The 21,456-nt window shown below is 35.2% G+C and overlaps 1 protein-coding gene across 1 annotated transcript in view; it reads right to left on the bottom strand.

The window, feature by feature from the left end:
- The window catches only part of LOC107559404 (pyruvate carboxylase, mitochondrial-like), a 144,417-nt gene that overhangs the window by 117,759 nt on the left and 5,202 nt on the right, over positions 1-21,456 (bottom strand). Inside the window, exon 4 of the mRNA XM_016243216.1 lies at positions 11,548-11,693. Within this exon, the coding sequence (XP_016098702.1) occupies positions 11,548-11,693 (146 nt within the window). The remainder of the gene's footprint in view (positions 1-11,547; positions 11,694-21,456) is intronic.

Genomic DNA, 21,456 nt, shown 5'->3' on the forward strand with positions numbered 1-21,456 from the left:
TGGGTTTTTTTCTATTTATTTCCTGAGTGCAGTATGTGCAATTTTTCTTAGTGTTAAATTGTTGATTTGATAGCATGATAGCAAAAATAATGACTTGAAATAACATTGTTTTAAACAAATAAATGCCCTATTGTTGTGCTAACAATCTGTTTTCTGTCTTTGTATTAACAACTTTAAGTTTTGAGTACAGCTTACTTGAGAAATTTAAGGCAATCTGTTTCCACACATTTGTCTATAATGTGAACAAAGCAGACTTGTTAAGAGAACTGTTTTGTTTGAGTTCTGTGCACTAAGCTTAACTTACATCTCTAAGTTGGCTGAACTTGTCAAATTGAGTTAGCAACACTCAAGTTTTCTGGTAACTTATACATATACACAAGTTACCTATACAAAGTTACAGTAAGTTTTATTAACTCAAAAACGATAAACTAATTTGCTTGAGAAATTTGAGGCAATCAGTTTCCACAGGTTTTCCAAGTAAGTTCAACTCATTACTTTTTACAGTGTACTGAAAAATGTCACCTAAACATGGAGAGTGAATTTTTATATATCTTTTCTTTTTTGTTCCTATTCCCCAGTTATATTACTCAGCTATGATTGTTTGTTAGGTCTGTTGTTCAAGGATCAACAAAAGATTCAGGAACATGTACCACATGAATGAAACACAGTGCTGGTCAATACCTTCTGAAAAAAAAATTCACATTTATAGGCAAAAAACACCAACACCACACACTTGCTACCCCCTAATTGCTATCGTGTACTCTTCAAATCACCAGACAGCACAGCATTTACAGCAGCCTACAGTCAGACAGATGAGAAAGAGTGAGTGAGTGCTGAAGAGAGACACAAACAATGAAGACGGGGAGCGTTAGACACACAAAACAAGAAAGCAGAGAGAAAAAGGAGGACAGCAGAACAGAGGAGATTACAGCAAGCAGCATGAGAATGGTGATGGGAGCTGCTCAGGCATGAGGTGGGGGAGCCATGTTAATATATTCAGTCTGATTCTCTATTCCATTTTAATTGCCAAAGCTAGGCAGCAGCATATGCAGAAATGATGAGTGAGTGGAGCAATCCCAGTCAGTCATACAACACAGACTGAGCCCCTGAGTGACACCGTGTTAACATGTGATTGACTGTGTGTGTGTTCTTCCACAATGTTTAATATCTGCCAGTGCTACTGAATAGGATCATACCACAATTTAAAGAAATCAACATATGGTGGCACTTGAGTATCCAAGCCAAAAGAAAGTCAAAGTCTGAGGTGTGACAATATTCCCTCAACAATATCTCCTCTAATTTTTGATGACCCATTTCTATATGTAAGTTTATCATATTATGTGTATACACACACTTTTTAATTTTAACATAATATGATTGAAAACATGACTGATATATTCAGCTTTCTCTCTAACCCCGTGTAAAGGTTTAGTAGAAAATGATACAAATAATTAAGTATCTTAATTTATTTTTTATTTTTTTATAAATAAATAAAAGTTAACAACTGCAAATGGCTACACATTTACTATATAAACTATAAATAATAATATTAATAAACTATATTGATAATACTACAATAATAATATAGATAAAATATATTAAATATATAATTACTCTATTAATAATAACAGAAACATTTTAATTTTAATGTCATATACTGATTGAACACATTACTGATATTTTATATATTATAAAGTTAAGAATAGAAAATGGAACAAATCATTTGAAATAAAAAATAAATAAGAAAATGTATTATAATTAAATATTTAAGGAGTATATATAGATGTTAAATTATTCTTATAAACAGTTACAAATTTAATGTATAAATAATCATTTTTATAATAATATCTCTATTTATTTGACATCAATAGAAGTGTTCATATTAAAACAATATCTAGAGATATTATCCATACATACAGAATCTACAGCTAGAAAGAATGACAGATAGATAGAACAATAGCTAGAAAGAATGACAGAACGATAAAACAATAGCAAGAAAAAAAATGACAGAACAATAGCTCGAAAGATGACAGATAGATAGAACAACAAACGGACAGACAGAAAGACGTATGGACATACAAAGTAGTGTTCCATAATCATATCATCAGCCTGTGAGATCATCGATACACGATATTATCATGCTAATTTATTTAATTATTTACTTAGTTTCATAGACAGAAAGTGAACCAACTCCAGGGTATGCTAATAGCAGCCTAATGTTACTGTAATCTATTAACTACACATTATATATATTTTAGTCAAGTAGCATATGGATGTCATTTCATAAAATATATTTTTATATGACTGAATTTGTATTTAACATGATAACAATTTAATAGAAACATTGCAAGTTGCCACAAAACCAGCCACCCACAGAGGCAGCTGCCAATCCGACAGATGCGTGAACTAACCGATGCAACCCATGGTCTCCTTCTATTCAAAAATTCTGTTATTTCTACCCCAAATGCAGTGACTATGCCCTGCTACCAGCGGGAGCCAAACGATACACACAATCGGTCAATATTCACCATTAACCAAACGTTTTTCACCTGCCTTAAGAGTTCTGACTTTTTGACTCTGACTTTTTATATTTTATTAATCTCTTTTACTCTATAATGGAGCATGCAGCACTTAAGCATCATGCCTGCCACAACATCTCTCACTGTTTACACGCGTTTACATTTTTGCCACTGTAATTTATATTTTATTCTCTTTTAATCCATAATGGAGCATGCATGACCGAAGCGTTGTGCCTGCCACAACTTAAGAGTCATGCCTGCCTCAATATCGCTCACTGTTCACACTCCGATTGATGCAAGTAAAGCAAACAGACCGTGCAATTCTACTTATTTGCCTATTTCCCATCTTACCTTAGGTTTTATTCCTCTATTTTAATCCATAATGGAGAGCGCAGCACCGAAGCGTCTCACCTGCCACAACTTTAATGGTGACAGGGCCAAGTGGCAGCTGCCTCTAGTTGTGACGGGTCGAGTGGCAGGCACGATGATTAGGTGCTGCACGCACCATTATGGATTAAAAGAGAGGAATAAAACATAAGGTTAGAAAGACAGAGTTATTTAAAGGTGCCAAAGAATAGGAGACCAGGGTTGCGCTGTCGGTTAGTTCACACGCATCTACCAGATTGGCAGCTGCCTCCGCGGGTGGCCGGTTTTGTGGCAGCTGCCTTCAGTTGAGGCAGGTTTTCGTGGCAGCTTCCCCTGCCATGCAAAGACTCCCTCTCCACAAATGTTTGGGTCTGATTTCAGTGCTGAATATTTTCCCAGTCTGTGGAGGAAGAACATCAGAAGAGCACAGTTGAGCCCCTGTGCAGATTAACGGAAGCACTGTCGCTCACCATCTTATCTCTGGTCATAAGTGTGTGCAGGTGTCGGGTCCAAGCAGCCTGTTTAAACAGCATCATTACACACCGCTGTTGACAAAGCGCTTGAGCCAATCAGCCTATGGTTACCTGCTGCTAAGGAAACACACCTGGAAGGGGATGCTGGCACGGATCAAGTCTCTGTCATCACATAGAGGGCTCTCAAGGGCCCCCTAGGAGCGGTTGTTTTTTATCTTCTCCATTCAGAGCCAAATCAGAAAGGACAGAAGCTTTACACATCAATACCACAACAAATCCGAACATCTAAAATCACGTTGACAGTAAACAGCACTCCATAATCTGATGCAACTCTATACAAAGGAAAAAGGTCACAAGACCAAACCCACAGAGGAATGAAATCCCCCCCAGGAGAGAGAGCAATGGGTTCGTGTGGGTAGTCCACATAACCTCACGTCAATCAGTTTCTTTCCTCCTACACCATTACACTCAAATTCCTTCTTGACCTTTAATTACCAAGTGTTCTCTCCAGCTAACTTTCACCCTTAAAACTTTTGGCACCTCGAACATAATGATCTATACCATTAGTTGGCAGTCCATTAAAAAAAATCAATACACTTGCAGAAAACTCACTACAACAATGCACTAATGTCTCGGCCCGTTCTCCTGTTAGATGAGAAAGGTTCATCCACCTCATTCATCTTGCTTCTCTCTCTCAGTGTCTTTTTCTCACTCTCTCCTGCACCGCCATCACTCTGTCTTCCCAAGCCCCCTAATGCCCTTGTCCAATCTCTTTCCTGCAAAAATGGACCAATACAAATGAGCAGCTGCAATTTAGCAACAAACCAAAGTAATTAGAAACCCATTACCAGGGTCACCCAGAGACAGTGCACCCACACATACACACCAACAAAAAGAACATGCACTCTCTCACACACAAACGCGCACACAGAAAACAAACATGAATGCAGAATGAGCATGAAAAGTCATGGCATAACCGCACAGCTGTGAGGCGTGGAAGAAGGCAGTGAGTGAAGAACTCAAGCACTCAATCAACTCTTTGCCATGCACTTACAGGCTTCTGCATAATTGAGGAGAAATGGGGAGAGTAGACTTACGAAACCAGAATTTTGAGCATCAGCATCAAGTCTGGTCCACGGTGAAGCTTGTTCTTGTCAAAGGGTCAGGCTCATTTTTGATTTAATTTAATTTAATTTAAAATTAAATAACATTTTTATTTAAAATTTAATTTAAAATTAAATAACATTTAATTTTCATTTTAATTCAAATTAAATTAAATAATCTTTTATTTAATTTAATTAAAATGTTCATATCAGTTATTAATTAATTTGCACCAGTGTTTGTATAGGTAACTAAAACTACTTAAACTTTGCAAAATAAAGCTGAAATAAAATAGGTATAAGAAAAGTATGAAAAGTATAAGATATAAATATTATATATAAAATACATATACATTAAATCTAAAGACATTCAAAAACACTAATAAGAATTCTAAAAGTACATAAAATTACGAAAACATTAAAGTAAAAAAAAAAAAAAAACTGGACATAAAAAAATACTATAATATAAAACTACTAAAATAATGCTGATTAACATATGTTGTTTAATATAATGTAATATAACAATGTAATATATAATACTATTGTATGTTATTTTATATTGTATTCTCAAGTCTCCACTGCATATAATATAATGTAGACATTGCAAATATAAATGTTAATTATTACAATAAATGAACAAATCAAGATAATATCAATAATACTAATAATTATAAAATTAATGTTAAAAATATTACTTAAAATATTAGCAATTACAATATAAAGATAAAAACCTCATAACCTTTTAAAAAGACATTGTAAAAGATTTAATGCACAAATGAATGGCTATTTATTTAGCTTGGGAATATATTATAGGGCTGCCTCCAACCAAAGATTTTCCTAGCCAACTATTAATCATTAATTTAAGGCATTTTTTTTATATTATGATATTAATTTAGTATATCAATTTAATGCGTTGTCATATTTACCGCTCTGTGCTTTCAGAGGGCTGTGGGACACGAGCATGATAGAGCCCATTCACTTGTCTAATATCTTCAAAACAGAATACGTATGACTTGAGCCCATAAATTTAATACGTCATATGTCGGCTTATGTACCTCTCTCATTCAGCCCAAATATATTATACTATAACAAATTTCTATATATGTTTCAATAAATGTTGATACCAGTGCCAGATTATCTTCTGGTGTGAAGGTCTTTCATGTTAGGATAGTTTAGGATAGTTGCTAATGAAAAGAGCCAATTGGATTGAATCTTGCCATTTTTGTGACCAATATTCCTTAGAAACTAGACAGACTGTAAATTGTCCAAGAGAATGATAGTGAAACGATAAACCAGAACTGACAGAAACAGATTAGTACTAAACAACTGTATTTTTTTCACCAACTCTCACTGTGGTCAGCCGTCTTTTTACTGACCTAAGACTTTCTGACCCGAAAGAATGACAGAAAGATGGAGGAGATATCAAATTATGAAAACATGATGGGTAATTATGGGCAGCTGGCATATTTTATTACCTTGCCAGTGGCATGGAGCGACAGAGTGGCAGAGGGTAATTGATCTTAATTACTGTGCCCAAATGAAGGTCATATCACCGACACAGAGAATGAGACTGAGGGACAGAGGAAAGACCAGCTGCATACAAATACACAGCTGAATATGACTGTCTCAGGGTCAGCAATAGACACACCAGTGATTAAAGAGAGAGTAATTGGCAGGAAGGGTCAGGAGGAATTAGGCTGTTTTTGCTGGAGTCTGAAACAGCCTGGCACAAAAGAAAACCCATTTTTCCCACCCTTTCGTCTTGCTTTAGAGGCCTACACACATAAAGGAAACAACCTAAAAAGGCACTCATGTCATTTGCATGCTTTAATAAACCATTCTGACAATACAGACTGCTTCAAAAGCAAAATACAAGCCAGATGATAATACAAATTTCAGTCACCTTAATGGAGGGCAACAGTGGGAGCTGTATTATTAGTAAAAAATACTGCAGCAGCCGTAACAAAAATGTATATTACAAATATAAACTTGTAGCGTCTGCTTAGGATCATTGAGGGTCATGGGGGCTTTATGTCTTAGAGACTCCTTTTAGCCTTTTGACATTTGCATATAAATTACAGACCTGGCCCCATATTCTACAGTTATATGGGTGCTAAATTGCCAATGGTCTTTCCCCCATTATCAAGAAGATGGTAAACAGATCAACTCTCTGGTCTCCCCATCGACTTCAAACACATTCCCAAGAGACGTAAATGACCCCCGGGGCCAGGCACCAGGCACCAATGGGCCTAGCTGACCAGCAAACTACAACATGCTCACATAACACACACCCACATAAAGACATTTCTTTATTTAGACTATAATTAATCAGTTAGGAAACAAAGAAAACTTCTCCCGCTCAAAAATTCACGCCTGGTATTAACTATCAAAAGTCATTAGCTCAGACTAATCTTCGCTCAAAACCTTTCTTCTTGAGACGGACACTCTCCAAGACTCCTCAAAACTCTCCTCTTGAGTTTGATTTAAAAAATAAAAATAAAAAAGACTTTATTCAACAATTTGTCTCCACCCTAGCGCCATTTTGGAGAGTATCCACTGAACGCAAACAGCGTATGTTGTTCTGTGTCAGCTGCGTCACATGGATACATTGTTTTCGTTCAAATCAAAGCATAAACAACGTAGAAAACATATCCGTGAGGTGCGGCTGACACAGAACAACATACGCTGTTTGTGTTCAGTGGATACTCTCCAAAATGGCACCAGGGTGATGCAAAGGAGAGGAATTGTTGAATAAAGTCATATTTTTTTCTTTTTCTTTTGCCCACAAAGATCTTTAAAGGGTAAGTTCACCCAAAAAATTCTGTCATTAATTACTCACCCTCATGTCGTTCCAAATCCGTAAAACCTCCGTTCATCTTCGGAACACGAATTAAGAGGATTTATCTAATTATCTGCGTGACGCAGCTGACACAGAATAGCATACGCTGTTTACGTTCAGTGGATACTCTCTAAAATGGTACCAGGGTGACGCGGAGGAGAGGAATTGTTGAATAAAGTCATTATTTTTGTTTTCTTGGTGTACAAAAAGTATTCTCGTAGCTTCTTAAAATTACGGTTGAACTCCTGATGTCACATGGATTATTTTACCGTTCTCCTTGCTACGTTTCTGGATGTCGTTCGTGGTAGTACCCTTGCTGTATATGGGAGGGTCAGAAAGCTCTCAGATTCCATCAAAAATATCTTAATTTGTGTTCCGAAGATGAACGGAGGTCTTACGGGTTTGGAACGACATGAGGGTGAGTAATTAATGACAGAATTTTCATTTTTGGGTGAACTATCCCTTTAATTAACTACATGTACTTACTATATGGATAGGGTTACTTGCATGTAATTATGCATAATTAATTGTTATTATAATAGTAAGTACATGTAACGTGTAACAATGACACCTTAAAATAAAGTGTTACCTAAGAAATATTTCTTGAACACAAATTAGCATATCAGAATGATTTCTGAAGGATCATGTGACACTGAAGACTGGAGTACTGACTGCTGAAAATTCAGCTTTGCGTCACAGGAATAAATTATATTTGAAAGTATATTCAAATAGTTATTGTAATATTTCACAATATTACTGTTTTTACTGTATTTTTCGATCAAATAAATACAGCCTTGGTGAGAATGAGAAACGTCTTTCAAAAATGTAAAAAACTCTTACAGACCCAAAACCTTTGAACAGCAGTTTATATTAATCTAAAATATTCATAATTAATTATAACTACTTATGGTTAATTATTCATATTTCCTATGAGCTGATTCGTTACAATGTATTATACATTATATTTGTTTCTGGCTAGTTTTTTTGTTTTATAGACAAACTGCCTATTTGAACTTTCACGTCACGAACATAATCTATCCAGTATAATTAAAATATTTCAAATGATCCAGATTTCTTAATTTCGGATTATACAATTTGTCAGGGTTCCTACCCATTTTCCATTTTAAAATTCCATACTTTTCCAGACTCAAATTTCCAAACCTCTCAGTAAATTTTCAGACCATATTTAACATAAATGGTTCATAGGGCATTATTTTCAGCTTTTGGTATATAGTACAGTCATCTGTCATGATTTTAATTTTCTCAGGGTTTTTTTTTTTATTATTGATTTTCTCAAAGTGACAACCTACAAAGTCCCTAAAATAATAATAATAATAACAATAACAATAATAATAAAAATACATACTTTTACATGCACACAAGAAACTTTTTTCTTGTGTGCATGCCCTTGAGAATCTATTCACATGGGAATTTTTTGCATGCTTATGCATTACAATTTCTAGTTTTATATAACCTATTTCCTTTGTGCATCACTATGAATAAAGGCTATGTAATACAGTGCTAAGAATCATCAGTATTCATTTTGTTTGCTGGAATGAAAGCTGCTTTCCATCTAAAAAAGGGACGTGAACAACTGTTGATGGCATACACTACGATTTCAAAAGATTTTTTTGAAAGAAATTGAAACTTTTGTTCAGAAAAGATGCCTTAAATTGGTCAAAAGTGACAGCAAAACATTTATAATATAACATCTATAACTTTGCTATTATTATTATAAATTATAGTATAACGATTAATAATTTGTACTTCAAATAAATTACATTCTTTTAAACTTTCTAGTCATCAAAAAAATCCTGTTTTCAAAAAATACTAAAGAGCACAACTGCTTCCAACATTAATAATAATACTATTATTACTATTATACAGGGTTCCTACCATTTTCCATTTTAAAATTCCATACTTTTCCAGACTCAAATTTCCAAACCTCTCAGTAAATTTTCAGACCATATTTAACATAAATGGTTCATAGGGCATTATTTTCAGCTTTTGGTATATAGTACAGTCATCTGTAAATATTTTAATTTTCTCAGGGTTTTTTTTTTTATTATTGATTTTCTCAAAGTGACAACCTACAAAGTCCCTAAAATAATAATAATAATAACAATAACAATAATAATAAAAATACATACTTTTACATGCACACAAGAAACTTTTTTCTTGTGTGCATGCCCTTGAGAATCTATTCACATGGGAATTTTTTGCATGCTTATGCATTACAATTTCTAGTTTTATATAACCTATTTCCTTTGTGCATCACTATGAATAAAGGCTATGTAATACAGTGCTAAGAATTGAGAAGAAGAAACCCAAAATGCTTATAACCTGCATTTTGCATAGGCTAATCAAAAAATTCATATTTGACAATCACTAAAGAATCACTAAACAGCTGCCATGAAATTTCACTTTGTACAAATATATTTTCATTAAATTCTTAATTTTTTATTAGAAAAAACTAAATAGGGGCAAAAGTCTGGAAACACAAATATTTTTCCATACATTTCCAGACATGGAAAATAATTAAATCAAATTCCATACTTTTCAAAACCCCGTAGGAACCCTGATTTATATAATAATTTAATATAATAGTGCATATAACATAAAAACACATGCTGAAAAGAGTGAGAATGACTGGCATTGGACATAACATGAATGCACACAGTGTAATGGGACTAGTCAAGTTTCAGAGTGTGAAGACTTGATCCCGGACCAGCGTAAAAGCCAGCGAGTTAGCAGAGCAGGTGGGATGTAGAGTGACTCAGTATGAGGAACAGAAGGTGGCTGCTGGTGAAGGTCTTGGCATACAAGCCCCACTGCTGGCTAGAGCTGGAAATCAAGTTCATTACAGTCATGCGCTTCCAAGGCCTCTCTCTCACAGCTGGGTTGCCACGCGATGCCAATTGCAAGCTAACAGCTTCAATTTCATGCAACAAGATGGACAATTATAATGAATGGAACCCTGGTACGTCTGCACAGTCACGCTCTACGAATTCACTAAGTCAGAACCAGCAGCAAAGATGGAAAATCGTCCAGAAATGTCAGAATCACATGTACTCATGTATCCATGCATGCATGTGAATAAACTTAAAACTCTAACACATTCATTAATCCTTTGAGCTTTTAATAATAATTTTTTCCCTTTCAGCACAATATTAATTTAGCCCATATTAAAAAAATAAAAAATAATAAAAAAGCACATTTCACTCTCCTTCTGTGTGTATTTAGCCTCTGGGATGAAAAAGATAAACCACTTCCCTCCTCTCAAGGCACACTTCTATCTGAGCTTTTTACTAAAATGAGGAAGGATGCGTTTCAGATACAAGCCCATTGAGAATCTTACAGGTTTCAAAGGGTCTAAGATGATGATGTCTTGCACTTATTATCATGTTTTTTTCAACACTGACATTTTAACAGCCGGAGTACAATACAAATTTTGAGTGTTAATTAGTGTTATGGGGCTGCTGAACATCGCCCAACAGTTATGCAAGTTTAATTGCATTTGGCCACAAAAAATGTCTTCATAAATGTCAACGAATATTTAGCGGAGTCATTATTTTGCGGGGAAAAAAAGCATATCCTCAGAATCTAAATGTCAGACAGTCAGGTGGTCAAAAACAGAATCATAATGCATTTGATAAACACTCAGATTTGTGTAAATATATATATATATGAAACAGGAAGTTGGGGTGGGACATATTAAAGTGCTTTAGCCTATTATAAATGACTAATAGTGCAACAGTCTGGTACTGTAAGTAAAATCACATTCCTTTTCTCCTTAGTGAAATAGACATTTAGTGATAACGTGCTGTCCTTTCATGACTGACTTATATTAACAGACTTACATTAGACATAAATACACATGGCTACTTCATGTATTTGATCAAAAATACAGTAAAAACAGTAATATTGTGAAATATTTTTAAAATTTATAATGACTTTTGCATTTTATATATATATATATATATATATATATATTTTTTTTTTTTGTGAGGCTGAGAGAAAAGTCAGGAACACCGGCACAAAAAAATTCAAGATGAATGATGAAGAATTAAAGAAAAATTTTACTTGCCCTGCCAACATTTAAATACTAAAAGATTATATAAAACTATATTATATACATAAAAAATTTTAAATCAACATATATTTAATAAAATCAGTGAGATACACTGCAACATTACTGACCGATTTGTACTTTTCAACCCATTCTTTTTCAGAGACAGAGAGACACTCACTCTGTGATCTCCTCAGTAACCGTGTGCTCCACCTGCAGACGGGAGTTGACCTCGATGAAGTAATGTTTACCGTGTTTATCCACCAGGAACTCCACTGTGCCTGCATTCTCATAACCGACCTGAGGAAAGAGATGGAACGGATTGAGCTATGAGAATTACAAACTTTTCAGAGTTTCACAGGCACAATTTACATCCTAATGAACAATAAAAATTTAAAATACTATGAAAAAAAAAAAAAAAAAAGTTTTATTTAGCACACGGTGTGATGCCCTAGTGTCACAGCAGATATACTGTACATGTGTACTGTATGTATGCAGATAAAGTTGGACATACTCATATATAGTAGTTTAAACGTTTTGCCACTTGCTTGAGCAACTTAATATATAAATCTAGAAGTAAATGCAAAAGTAAAAAGCATAGAATAATGTGTTGCTTATTTATTGTTTAAACATGTCTGTGAAAGATTGTATTACTGTACTGTGTAAAAAAAAAGTAATAAATCAAAATAATGGATAAATGTTGTGTTTGTGGTAAACAGCCACGGATCAGTAGTGGACTCCTGTGTGAAAGATCCTTCCCCTCTCACAAGAGTCACCTAAGAAGGGAATTCCCCCATTTTCAAAAATGAAATTCAGACCCTGAATATATATATATATATATATATATATATATATATACATAATTTTATATAAAGAGCTGGGTGATAATAAAGTAACATTTTGTGACAAAATTTAAAAAACAATCAGGCCGCTGAGATTTGCTACATCTACTGTAGTATTTATTGCTTTACATGGGTGTACTGTATGAACCTGTATGTGAAGTTAGATATAACATGTGTCAGGAAATGTTGTTTGTCTACCTCATAAGGTCAAACTAAATAATATACATGCCATTTTGCTTTTGCCACCTTATAACCAATCTCGGGTACATGACTGAATACAGTTTGAAAGATCTGCATCATTTTGTTGATTACACGTAATAAACATTAAATATAAAAAATATATTGTTTAGTTCCCATTGACATGTTTAGTTCCCATTAACATAATAAATGTTTGTTTGTCATACAATAACTTCAGTAACAGGGTTGAACGATTGAGCTTGACAGATGGATTTAAAAGATACAGTACACATCTTCACAACAAACTACTTCCATACTGATTTTTGTTAATAGATAATTGTTTATCTAACAATTCTCTCTCCAAAGGAAACTGGATGTGTCTTTAATGGGACACTAAATGTATGTAATGGGACGCTAAGTGTATGTTATTCATAAAAACTGAAACCATAAATAATGTTGGTTTAATTTTTTTAAATGACAGTTGTGGCTAATACCAAGTTACCACATTTTTCTTGCAGCAATAATAGTAACTATGGTATATTTTGTGGAAATTATAGTACATTGTGGTAAGGAATTACTGGAAAGGCATCAAGACAGCAGGTTGCCTCTTACTAGGCCACATCTTGACACACACACACCACATAAAGCCCAACAGGGGTTCCACAATCCCATCCTCAAATGTCGCAGAAGTGCAATCCAATTTGTCCTTAGGCCTGTCGCCGCTGCCAAATTTCCTAACGCAACACATTTTGGATACACACCGCCTCTCACACACACAGCCATGTAGTGTTTGGAGAGTAAAGCATCCTTGATAAATGGCTGCCAACACACACTGAGATCAAACAACCAACCCTTCAAATTCCTGGCTGTTATTCATACTCACACCCGTTCGAAAATCTCGCAAGCCCTGCGAGACCACAAAAGGACATGAAGACTGTACACTTAAGATTTGAGAACATCCATCATTCTCAGCACTTTCTCACACATGCACTGAAATACAGTGAGCAAATTAGAATTATTAGACCATAGCAATGAAAGAGATGAAACGAAACAAGACAGCGCATGGTGCCCATGAGAAGAAAGGCACAGACAGGTAATTAAATGGGTAAAATGAAAGGAGGAAAGGATGGAGAGCAAGAGAGGAGGACAGATGGCATTCCACAGAGAGGACTAAAGAGGGTGAGAAAGAAGGAGGGAGAGTGATGAGTAATTATGAGTCTCACAGCTTGATACAATTTCTAATTACTTCACAACATCCAAAGCATAAACAGGGTCCGCCGACAGTCTACGACAAAAGGCAGAAGAGGTCAAAGAGGGAGGGTTTTTGGATTTGTTTTCATCTAAGAGTCAATTTATGGAATTATGACTGACAGAAGGAGAGCGAAACAGAGGAGGAGCCTGTAAGCAGAGCTGTGACCACCATTCAAGGAGAATAGTCTCAATAAATTCAAATTAGTGGTCAATTATTATGAGTTTATGAATAGCAGGGTGTAAGGTATAATTAATCTAAAACTGACATTTTTTTCATCCCAATGAGACAATCAGATATAATTTCTATAAAGTTTCCAAAAAAATTCTATGGCATTTGTTTCACAGACAGGGCTTCGGTTAAGCCAGAATTAGGCCATACTTCAACTAGGACATTTAAGTCGTTTTTAGAAATATGTCTTAGATAAAAACATTACTGGTGTGCATCTTGAGACAAAACAATGAATCTGACATATTTTAAGATCGGTCAGTGCAAGTTTCTTTCAGTTAAAACAGCCCAGACATGCATTTTAGTCTGAGACCAGGCTTAAGCCTTACACCTTTAAAATACATGTGTGCACAATCTTAATCCCTATTTACACAAAAAATGGTAAAACATATTTTTATGATAACGTGTTTCTTACAAATATCGTACATTATTTATAAATGCCACGGAGACAGTCTCGCATATGACATTTTACTATATAATTTTTTTTATTGTGACAGTAAAGACATTTATAATGTTACACAAGATTCATATTTCAAATAAAAGCTGTTCTTTCTATTTATCAAAGAATCCTGTAGACAAATTATAATGGTTTCCACAAAAAAAAAACTAATAATAGAAAAATTAGCTGTGTCATCACAGTAATAAATTACATTTTAAAGTGGCTGCGTAGAAGGATCCGGGTACTGAAATGGTCAGCCTGCAGTCCAGATCTTTCACCCATAGAAAACGTTTGGCGCATCATAAAGAGGAAGATTTGACAAAGAAGACCTAAGACAGTTGAGCAACTAGAAGCCTGTATTAGACAAGAATGGGACAACATTCCTATGCCTAAACTTGAGCAACTTGTCTCCTCAGTCCCCAGACGTTTGCAGACTGTTATAAAAAGAAGAGGGGATGCCACACAGTGGTAAACATGGCCTTGTCCCAACTTTTTTGAGATGTGTTGATGCCGTGAAATTTAAAATCAACTTATTTTTCTCTTAAAATTATACCTTTTCTCAGTTTAAACATTTGATATGTCATCTATGTTGTATTCTGAATAAAATATTGAAATTTGAAACTTCCACATCATTGCATTCTGTTTTTATTCACAATTTGTACAGTGTCCCAACTTTTTTGCAATCGGGTTTGTATATTAAAACAGGAAACGGTTACTTTAAATTGTTATATTATTACACAATATTATTTTTTTACTGTTTGATCAAATACTGTCCCAAGTAATGTTGATTACATTTACTTTCTTTCATTTTTATTTTATAAATATGAGTATATACACAAACATCATATAAAAACCCAAATGTCATTCTAGCCCCATATTATTTTTTCCATCATGAAACATGAATAGAGGCAGAAATTCTCTCAGACAAGGAGAGCGGATTGTGATTTTTATACTGCCAAGCTCGATAAAGGACAAAAAAAGCAGCATTAAAATGTCATAAAAGCAGCGCTTACCATTTGTGTGGCTACATTGAAGTCTTCTGAAGTAATTTGATAGCTTTGTGTGAGGAACGGTCAGAAAAATGTGTCAGTGTTTACTAATAATGTCTCCTCTGGTATAGCCATCAAACTCTCACTTTTGTCCATTTATTCATAGCTTGTCACATGACAAGAGAAAACCTGTGGCATTTCACACCAATGGCATCAAACTTGGTGCAAACATTTTTTTAGAGGTGTAAAAAGGGGAAGACTGTCAGAAGATAATGTATTTTCAGTCTGTTTCTCATTCAAAGACATATGACTTCATAAGACTCTGAATATGGGTTGTATGAGTCACATGGACTACTTTAATAGCTCTTTTTTGAGTTTCACAGTCTAAATCACTTTTCATATCATCATCATCTCTTTCTCTTTATTTATTCCTTCCCTTTTCTAGCTTGTACTTATTTGAACAATGCCTAAAACTTGGTATTTCAAGCACTTCCTGTGTCTGTTTGCCTCTTTAAGAAGAATCGCTTTATGTATCCCCCAATTGTAAGTCGCTTTGGATAAAAGCGTCGGCAAAATGACTAAATGTAAATGTAAATCATAGTGTCAAATCTATTTTCCTTGTATTCAAAGCAGAACCCCTGACATGTATCTTAAAATCACTTCTGCTCTTGTATTTTACATAAAAACGAAAATATGGGATTGGTATGAAAATTTACAAAATTTGCAATTTTATGTAAACTATTCCTTTTTTTTTTTTTTTCCCACCATCCAATTTTTTGTGCCAAAAAGAGCAGGTCAGAAATTCTGCCTAACACTTTGAATAATATGAAGGATGACAGGATGTGTAAATGATATTCGGGTGAACTATTCCTTTACACTTGTAGATTCGGTTACATCCTTGCATGAAAGAGACCGAGGCAGTAGTAAGAGTGAGAAAACAGATTCTAACAAGCAGAGGAGACCGAAGAACGACATGCAATCACTGAAGTTTACTGATGATTAGCAGCGAAGATGCTTTCGGTTCACAATCAACCTCAGCGTGCCTAAAACATATGCAAACGGGGTTTATAACAGTGAGTGTTGAGTGTGACTGAAACCACATCAAGGCTGTGATCCCCAACCTGTGCTTCAGGCAATGTGGGTAGAGCAACTGTCTCCATGGCAACAGCTGACATAAAACAAAAAAGGCGTTAAAACAGGGGAGATGTTTCTGTCATGTTAATACCATTTAATTCCTCATTATATGTCTAACCAGCACATAAAAAAGCTGCTACAGTGACCACTACATTAAGCCCCCCCCCAAGAAGAACAAGGTCAATGAAATGTGTATAACATAATTGGTGGGGAGAGTCTTCTCACATATTCCTTCCTCCATGACAACACGGTTATCCGTTTAACAGGGCTCCGACAAAAAGGACAACTTACAAGTCTGCCCATAATGAGGTACACACGGAGAAGTGAATGATAAAACAAAAAAAAATATTGAGAGGAATCTGTGCCGGCAAACATGCTTCAAGCCCTCGAAAAACAGAAAGGAACAAAAAGACAGACAGACATCCAGCACAGGAGAAGAAAAAAAAACGGAGCATGAAATGGCGATAGCTCTGAAGGTCAGAGAGAACACTGCCACATCCTCTTTTTATTAGTAAGGACATGGATGAGATATCTCTTAACTCTGTAGCACGTAGTTGAGTCACCCTATAAACAGAAGCTATTTTGTTTTTCAACTTCTTGTTTTAGCTAGGGATAGGGTTAATTATATATTACAATGGAAATAAAACCTAACATTGCGTGTTTATTGTCTCTGTTTATTTATTATATTTCAGTTGACAATGTATTATTAAAAAGACTTAAAGTTGTGTCCTTAGGTTATGCATAATAAATAATTTAAAATAAATAAATTGCCATAATGGCATCATCATCCTCCTTTAGGAAAGTCAACTCCACTAATTAAAGTCCACTAAATTGTATCATTTTATCTAATGTTTGTTTGTTTGTTTATGTTTGTGATTAGGGTGCGATCTTAATTGAACTTTTCAGCTCTGTTACCAAGTATATATATATTTGTAAACATCATTATTAAATTATTCAAATAAATATCTTGTAGTTTCAAAACATTAGGCATAACTAACTGGCAATCAACCCTGTTACCATCAACTCTGTTACATTTCAAAAGACAATTAAATATTAAAATGGAACTAAAACCTAAAATTGTCAACTAAAATATGAACGTAATCTTACGAAGAAAATAAAGTATGATTTAAAAGTTGTGTTTTTAAATCAACCCTGTCACCATAATATTTCTGCTCTTTTAAAGTAACAAATTATTCAAAAAAATAAATAAAACTTTCATAATGGCATCAATGTCTTTTAAGAAAGTAACCTTCACTGATTAAAGTCCACTCATTTTTATAATTTTATCTTGTTTAATTTTGTCAGTGAGAAGGGCACAAGTTTACAGGTCAACTCTGTTACCAAGTGTATATTTGTAGACATCAGTATTAAATTCTCCACAAAACAAAACTAACAAACAAACAAAAAATTGCATTATAGTTTCACAACCTGAGCATAATTAACTGGCAAAACCCTGTTACCATCAAATCTGTTACCTTTCTAAAATGATTATTATTATAAAGGATTATATGTATAGATTTAGCACAATGCAATTCATTAATGCTTATGCATACTATTTGTCTAATTAAATGTTTAAAACAATACCACATATCTAAGAGAAATACCCTAAATAAGAAAACAAAAACCTGTCTCTTGGAACGCTACAGTTTATATTCTTACGGCTACTGTTGGAAACGGTGTTTAACGTCTGCTAAAGGTCAGTTCAAGTCATGTTTGCCCCAATATGAAGAACGGGAAACATTATCACACATGACATTTCCATTTCTGTGACACACAGTCCTAATGATTAAGCATGATACTGACAGGCCATTTCATTCTTACAGAATCACATGAAACTTCTACCACGCTTCCAAAAATGGAATTAGACAATTAAAAAAGCCAGGGACAATTTTCTTTGATATTAAAGATGGAGCATGAGAGAACAAAGAAATACATCCCACTGCCCTTAAGAAAAAAGCTGTACTCAGCAATAGGAAATGAGACTGAGGGGAGCTTCAAGCGTCTAAGGGAACATGTCAAACGCTCAAATTAGGTTTTAATGCTTGCTCTGAGAAATCTGAATGCCTGGCCATCTTCTCAATTTCCCTCGTCCATATGATAGAGCAGATGGAGGAGAGTTTTAACTCGCTCACTCTCTTTATCTCTCTCGCACTCCTCCTTCACCAAGTTACCTCACTTCTTATACAGATACACACACACACACACATACTCACACAGACAATACTCCATATCTCTCTAGCTCACACACACACGCACGCACAGAAATGCTAATACATGCATATTCTCCAGAATGCTAAACAACTGACAGCAGAGAGTCCAGAAGGGGTGAAAGACAGGTGACCGGCGCAGTGTGTTGTGTATTTGTGTCTGTTGAATTCAGAAGACATCAACAGGAACTCTGCAACGATAACCCACTAAATTAATCTTTTCAGTGTGGCAGAAGATTCCAGCCGCTCCAAATGTAATCATGCATGTTTATTCAAGAACTCTATATCTAAAATTGCTATGTATTAAAAAATGTAAATGTCTTCAACATTACTTGGGAAAAATCTACCATGCGTAAGATCTTTCATGAACAGTCAGAAGCTTTATTAATACTACGCAAGAAATGTCATGTTTGTGATTCATCAGACTGACACAAACTCTGCAAGGCAGGCGTGCATTTGCGCACATAGAGGGACGTGGTGTATCGGTGTGTGGACATGATTACACAGGCTAGCACAAACAAGACAACAGAAATTGCAAAAACCGCTGCCAACCATGAAATTAACTGCATTTCGAGTGTGAAGTGGCTTAACATATAAACATACGTGGGGTTCCGAGTCCACTTGTGAAAATTAGTGCATTTTGTTGTAACAAATGCTCAAACACATTGAACCATGATGCTAAAACGGATATTGCAAGTTCAAATCTGAAATTTACTAGATTTTCCATCTTCCCTTGGTTGTTAAAGGGATAGTTCACCCAAAAGTGAAATTCTGTCATCATTTACTCACCCTCACGTCGTGTGTGACTCTTTCAACTGCGGAAAATAAAGATGATATTTCAAAAATCATTAATGTCCAAAATGACATTGTACCCTATTAACACCAACACAGTTTCACAGAAGAATGTCAGTCACACAGGTTTGGAACGACAAGAGGTTGAGTAGGGTTAACTCTCTCTTTAATGTGACTAAAATTGCAAAAGCATTAAACACAAAAGATGAAACACTGAAGTTGAACAATTTCAAGCAATTCTTCTATTTCAGACCAGAGAAGTCAATTAAATCTTCACCCAGTCTGAGAGTAATTAATCTTTTCCCTTCATAAGCAGGCTTCAATATACTGAATTCATGATGACTCTCTTTCATGAGGTCAGATCATCGGCACAGGCACATGTCAATAGTCAGTCAATAATGCACTCTCTTCATATACAGCCCTCAACTGTCACTCAGAATGCTTCAGAACGTCAAATATAAACACATTGGAGCAGCACATTCAATACCAATAAAGATGAAGAACACAACAGAGGACAACAGCGGGTTTCCATTTCCATTTATGCATTTGTAAGATATTTTTATCCAAAATGCCAGACATACGCATGTGTCCTCATTGGCATTTGATCAAAGATGCAGCAAAAAGCACCTGTCAAGAAATAACTCTTTTGATGTTGAGCTAACTGTCAGTTTGGCTTGAGTTTTCGGCTTGTATAAATGTCTTGCTAAAATCAGACTGAGAATTCTACTTGCATTTTCATATGACACGAGTTCAACAGGGATAGTTCACCCAAAAATGAAAATTCTGTCATTAATTACTCACCCTCATGTCGTTCCAAACCCCTAAGGCTTTCGTTCATCTTCAGAACACAAATTAAGATACTTTTGATGAAATCTGAGAGCTTTATGACCCTCCATAGAAATCAATGCAACTGAAACGTTCCCAGGCCCAGAAAGGTAGTAAGGACATCGTTAAAATAGTCCATGTGGCATCAGTGGTTCAACCATAATGTTATGAAGCTACAAGAATACTTTTTTGTGCGCAAAGAAAACAAAAATAACTTTATTCAACAATGTCTTCTCTTCCATGTCAGTCTGCGACACGTATTCAACGAGAGTACCATGACACATGCATGTGGTGCTGCTGACGCAGGAGCCGGCGTTCTGACATTCTGAGCCTTGTTTACAAGCAGAGGAATGCACACGCATGCATCGTGGTACTGTTGTGAACGTCGAAGACGGATACAGAAGAGAAGAAATAAAGTTGTTATTTTTGTGTTCCTTGCGCACAAAAAGTATTGTCATAGCTTCATAATATTACGGTTGAACCACTGATGTCACATGGACTATTTTAACAATGTCCTTACTACCTTTCTGGGCCTTGAACGTGGTAGTTCCATTGCTGTCTATGCAGGATCAGAAAGCTCTCGGATTTCATCAAAAAAAAATTTATTTGTGTTCCGAAGATGAACGAAGGTCTTATGGGTTTGGAACGACATGAGGGTGAGTAATTAATTACATAATTTTTATTTTGGGGTGAACTGTCCCTTTAAAGGGATACTCCAGCCCAAAATGAAAATGTTGTCATTAATCACTTACCCCTATGTCGTTCCAAACCCGTAAAAGCTTCGTTCGTCTACAAGCAGAGGAATGCACACGCATGCATCGTGGTACTGTTGTGAACGTCGAAGACGGATACAGAAGAGAAGAAATAAAGTTGTTATTTTTGTGTTCCTTGCGCACAAAAAGTATTGTCATAGCTTCATAATATTACGGTTGAACCACTGATGTCACATGGACTATTTTAACAATGTCCTTACTACCTTTCTGGGCCTTGAACGTGGTAGTTCCATTGCGGTCTATGCAGGATCAGAAAGCTCTCGGATTTCATCAAAAAAAATTTAATTTGTGTTCCGAAGATGAACGAAGGTCTTATGGGTTTGGAACGACATGAGGGTGAGTAATTAATTACATAATTTTTATTTTGGGGTGAACTGTCCCTTTAAAGGGATACTCCAGCCCAAAATGAAAATGTTGTCATTAATCACTTACCCC

This window comes from Sinocyclocheilus grahami, unplaced genomic scaffold (assembly GCF_001515645.1).
Source record: "Sinocyclocheilus grahami isolate Dianchi unplaced genomic scaffold, SAMN03320097.WGS_v1.1 scaffold684.1, whole genome shotgun sequence".
NCBI lineage: Eukaryota > Metazoa > Chordata > Actinopteri > Cypriniformes > Cyprinidae > Sinocyclocheilus > Sinocyclocheilus grahami.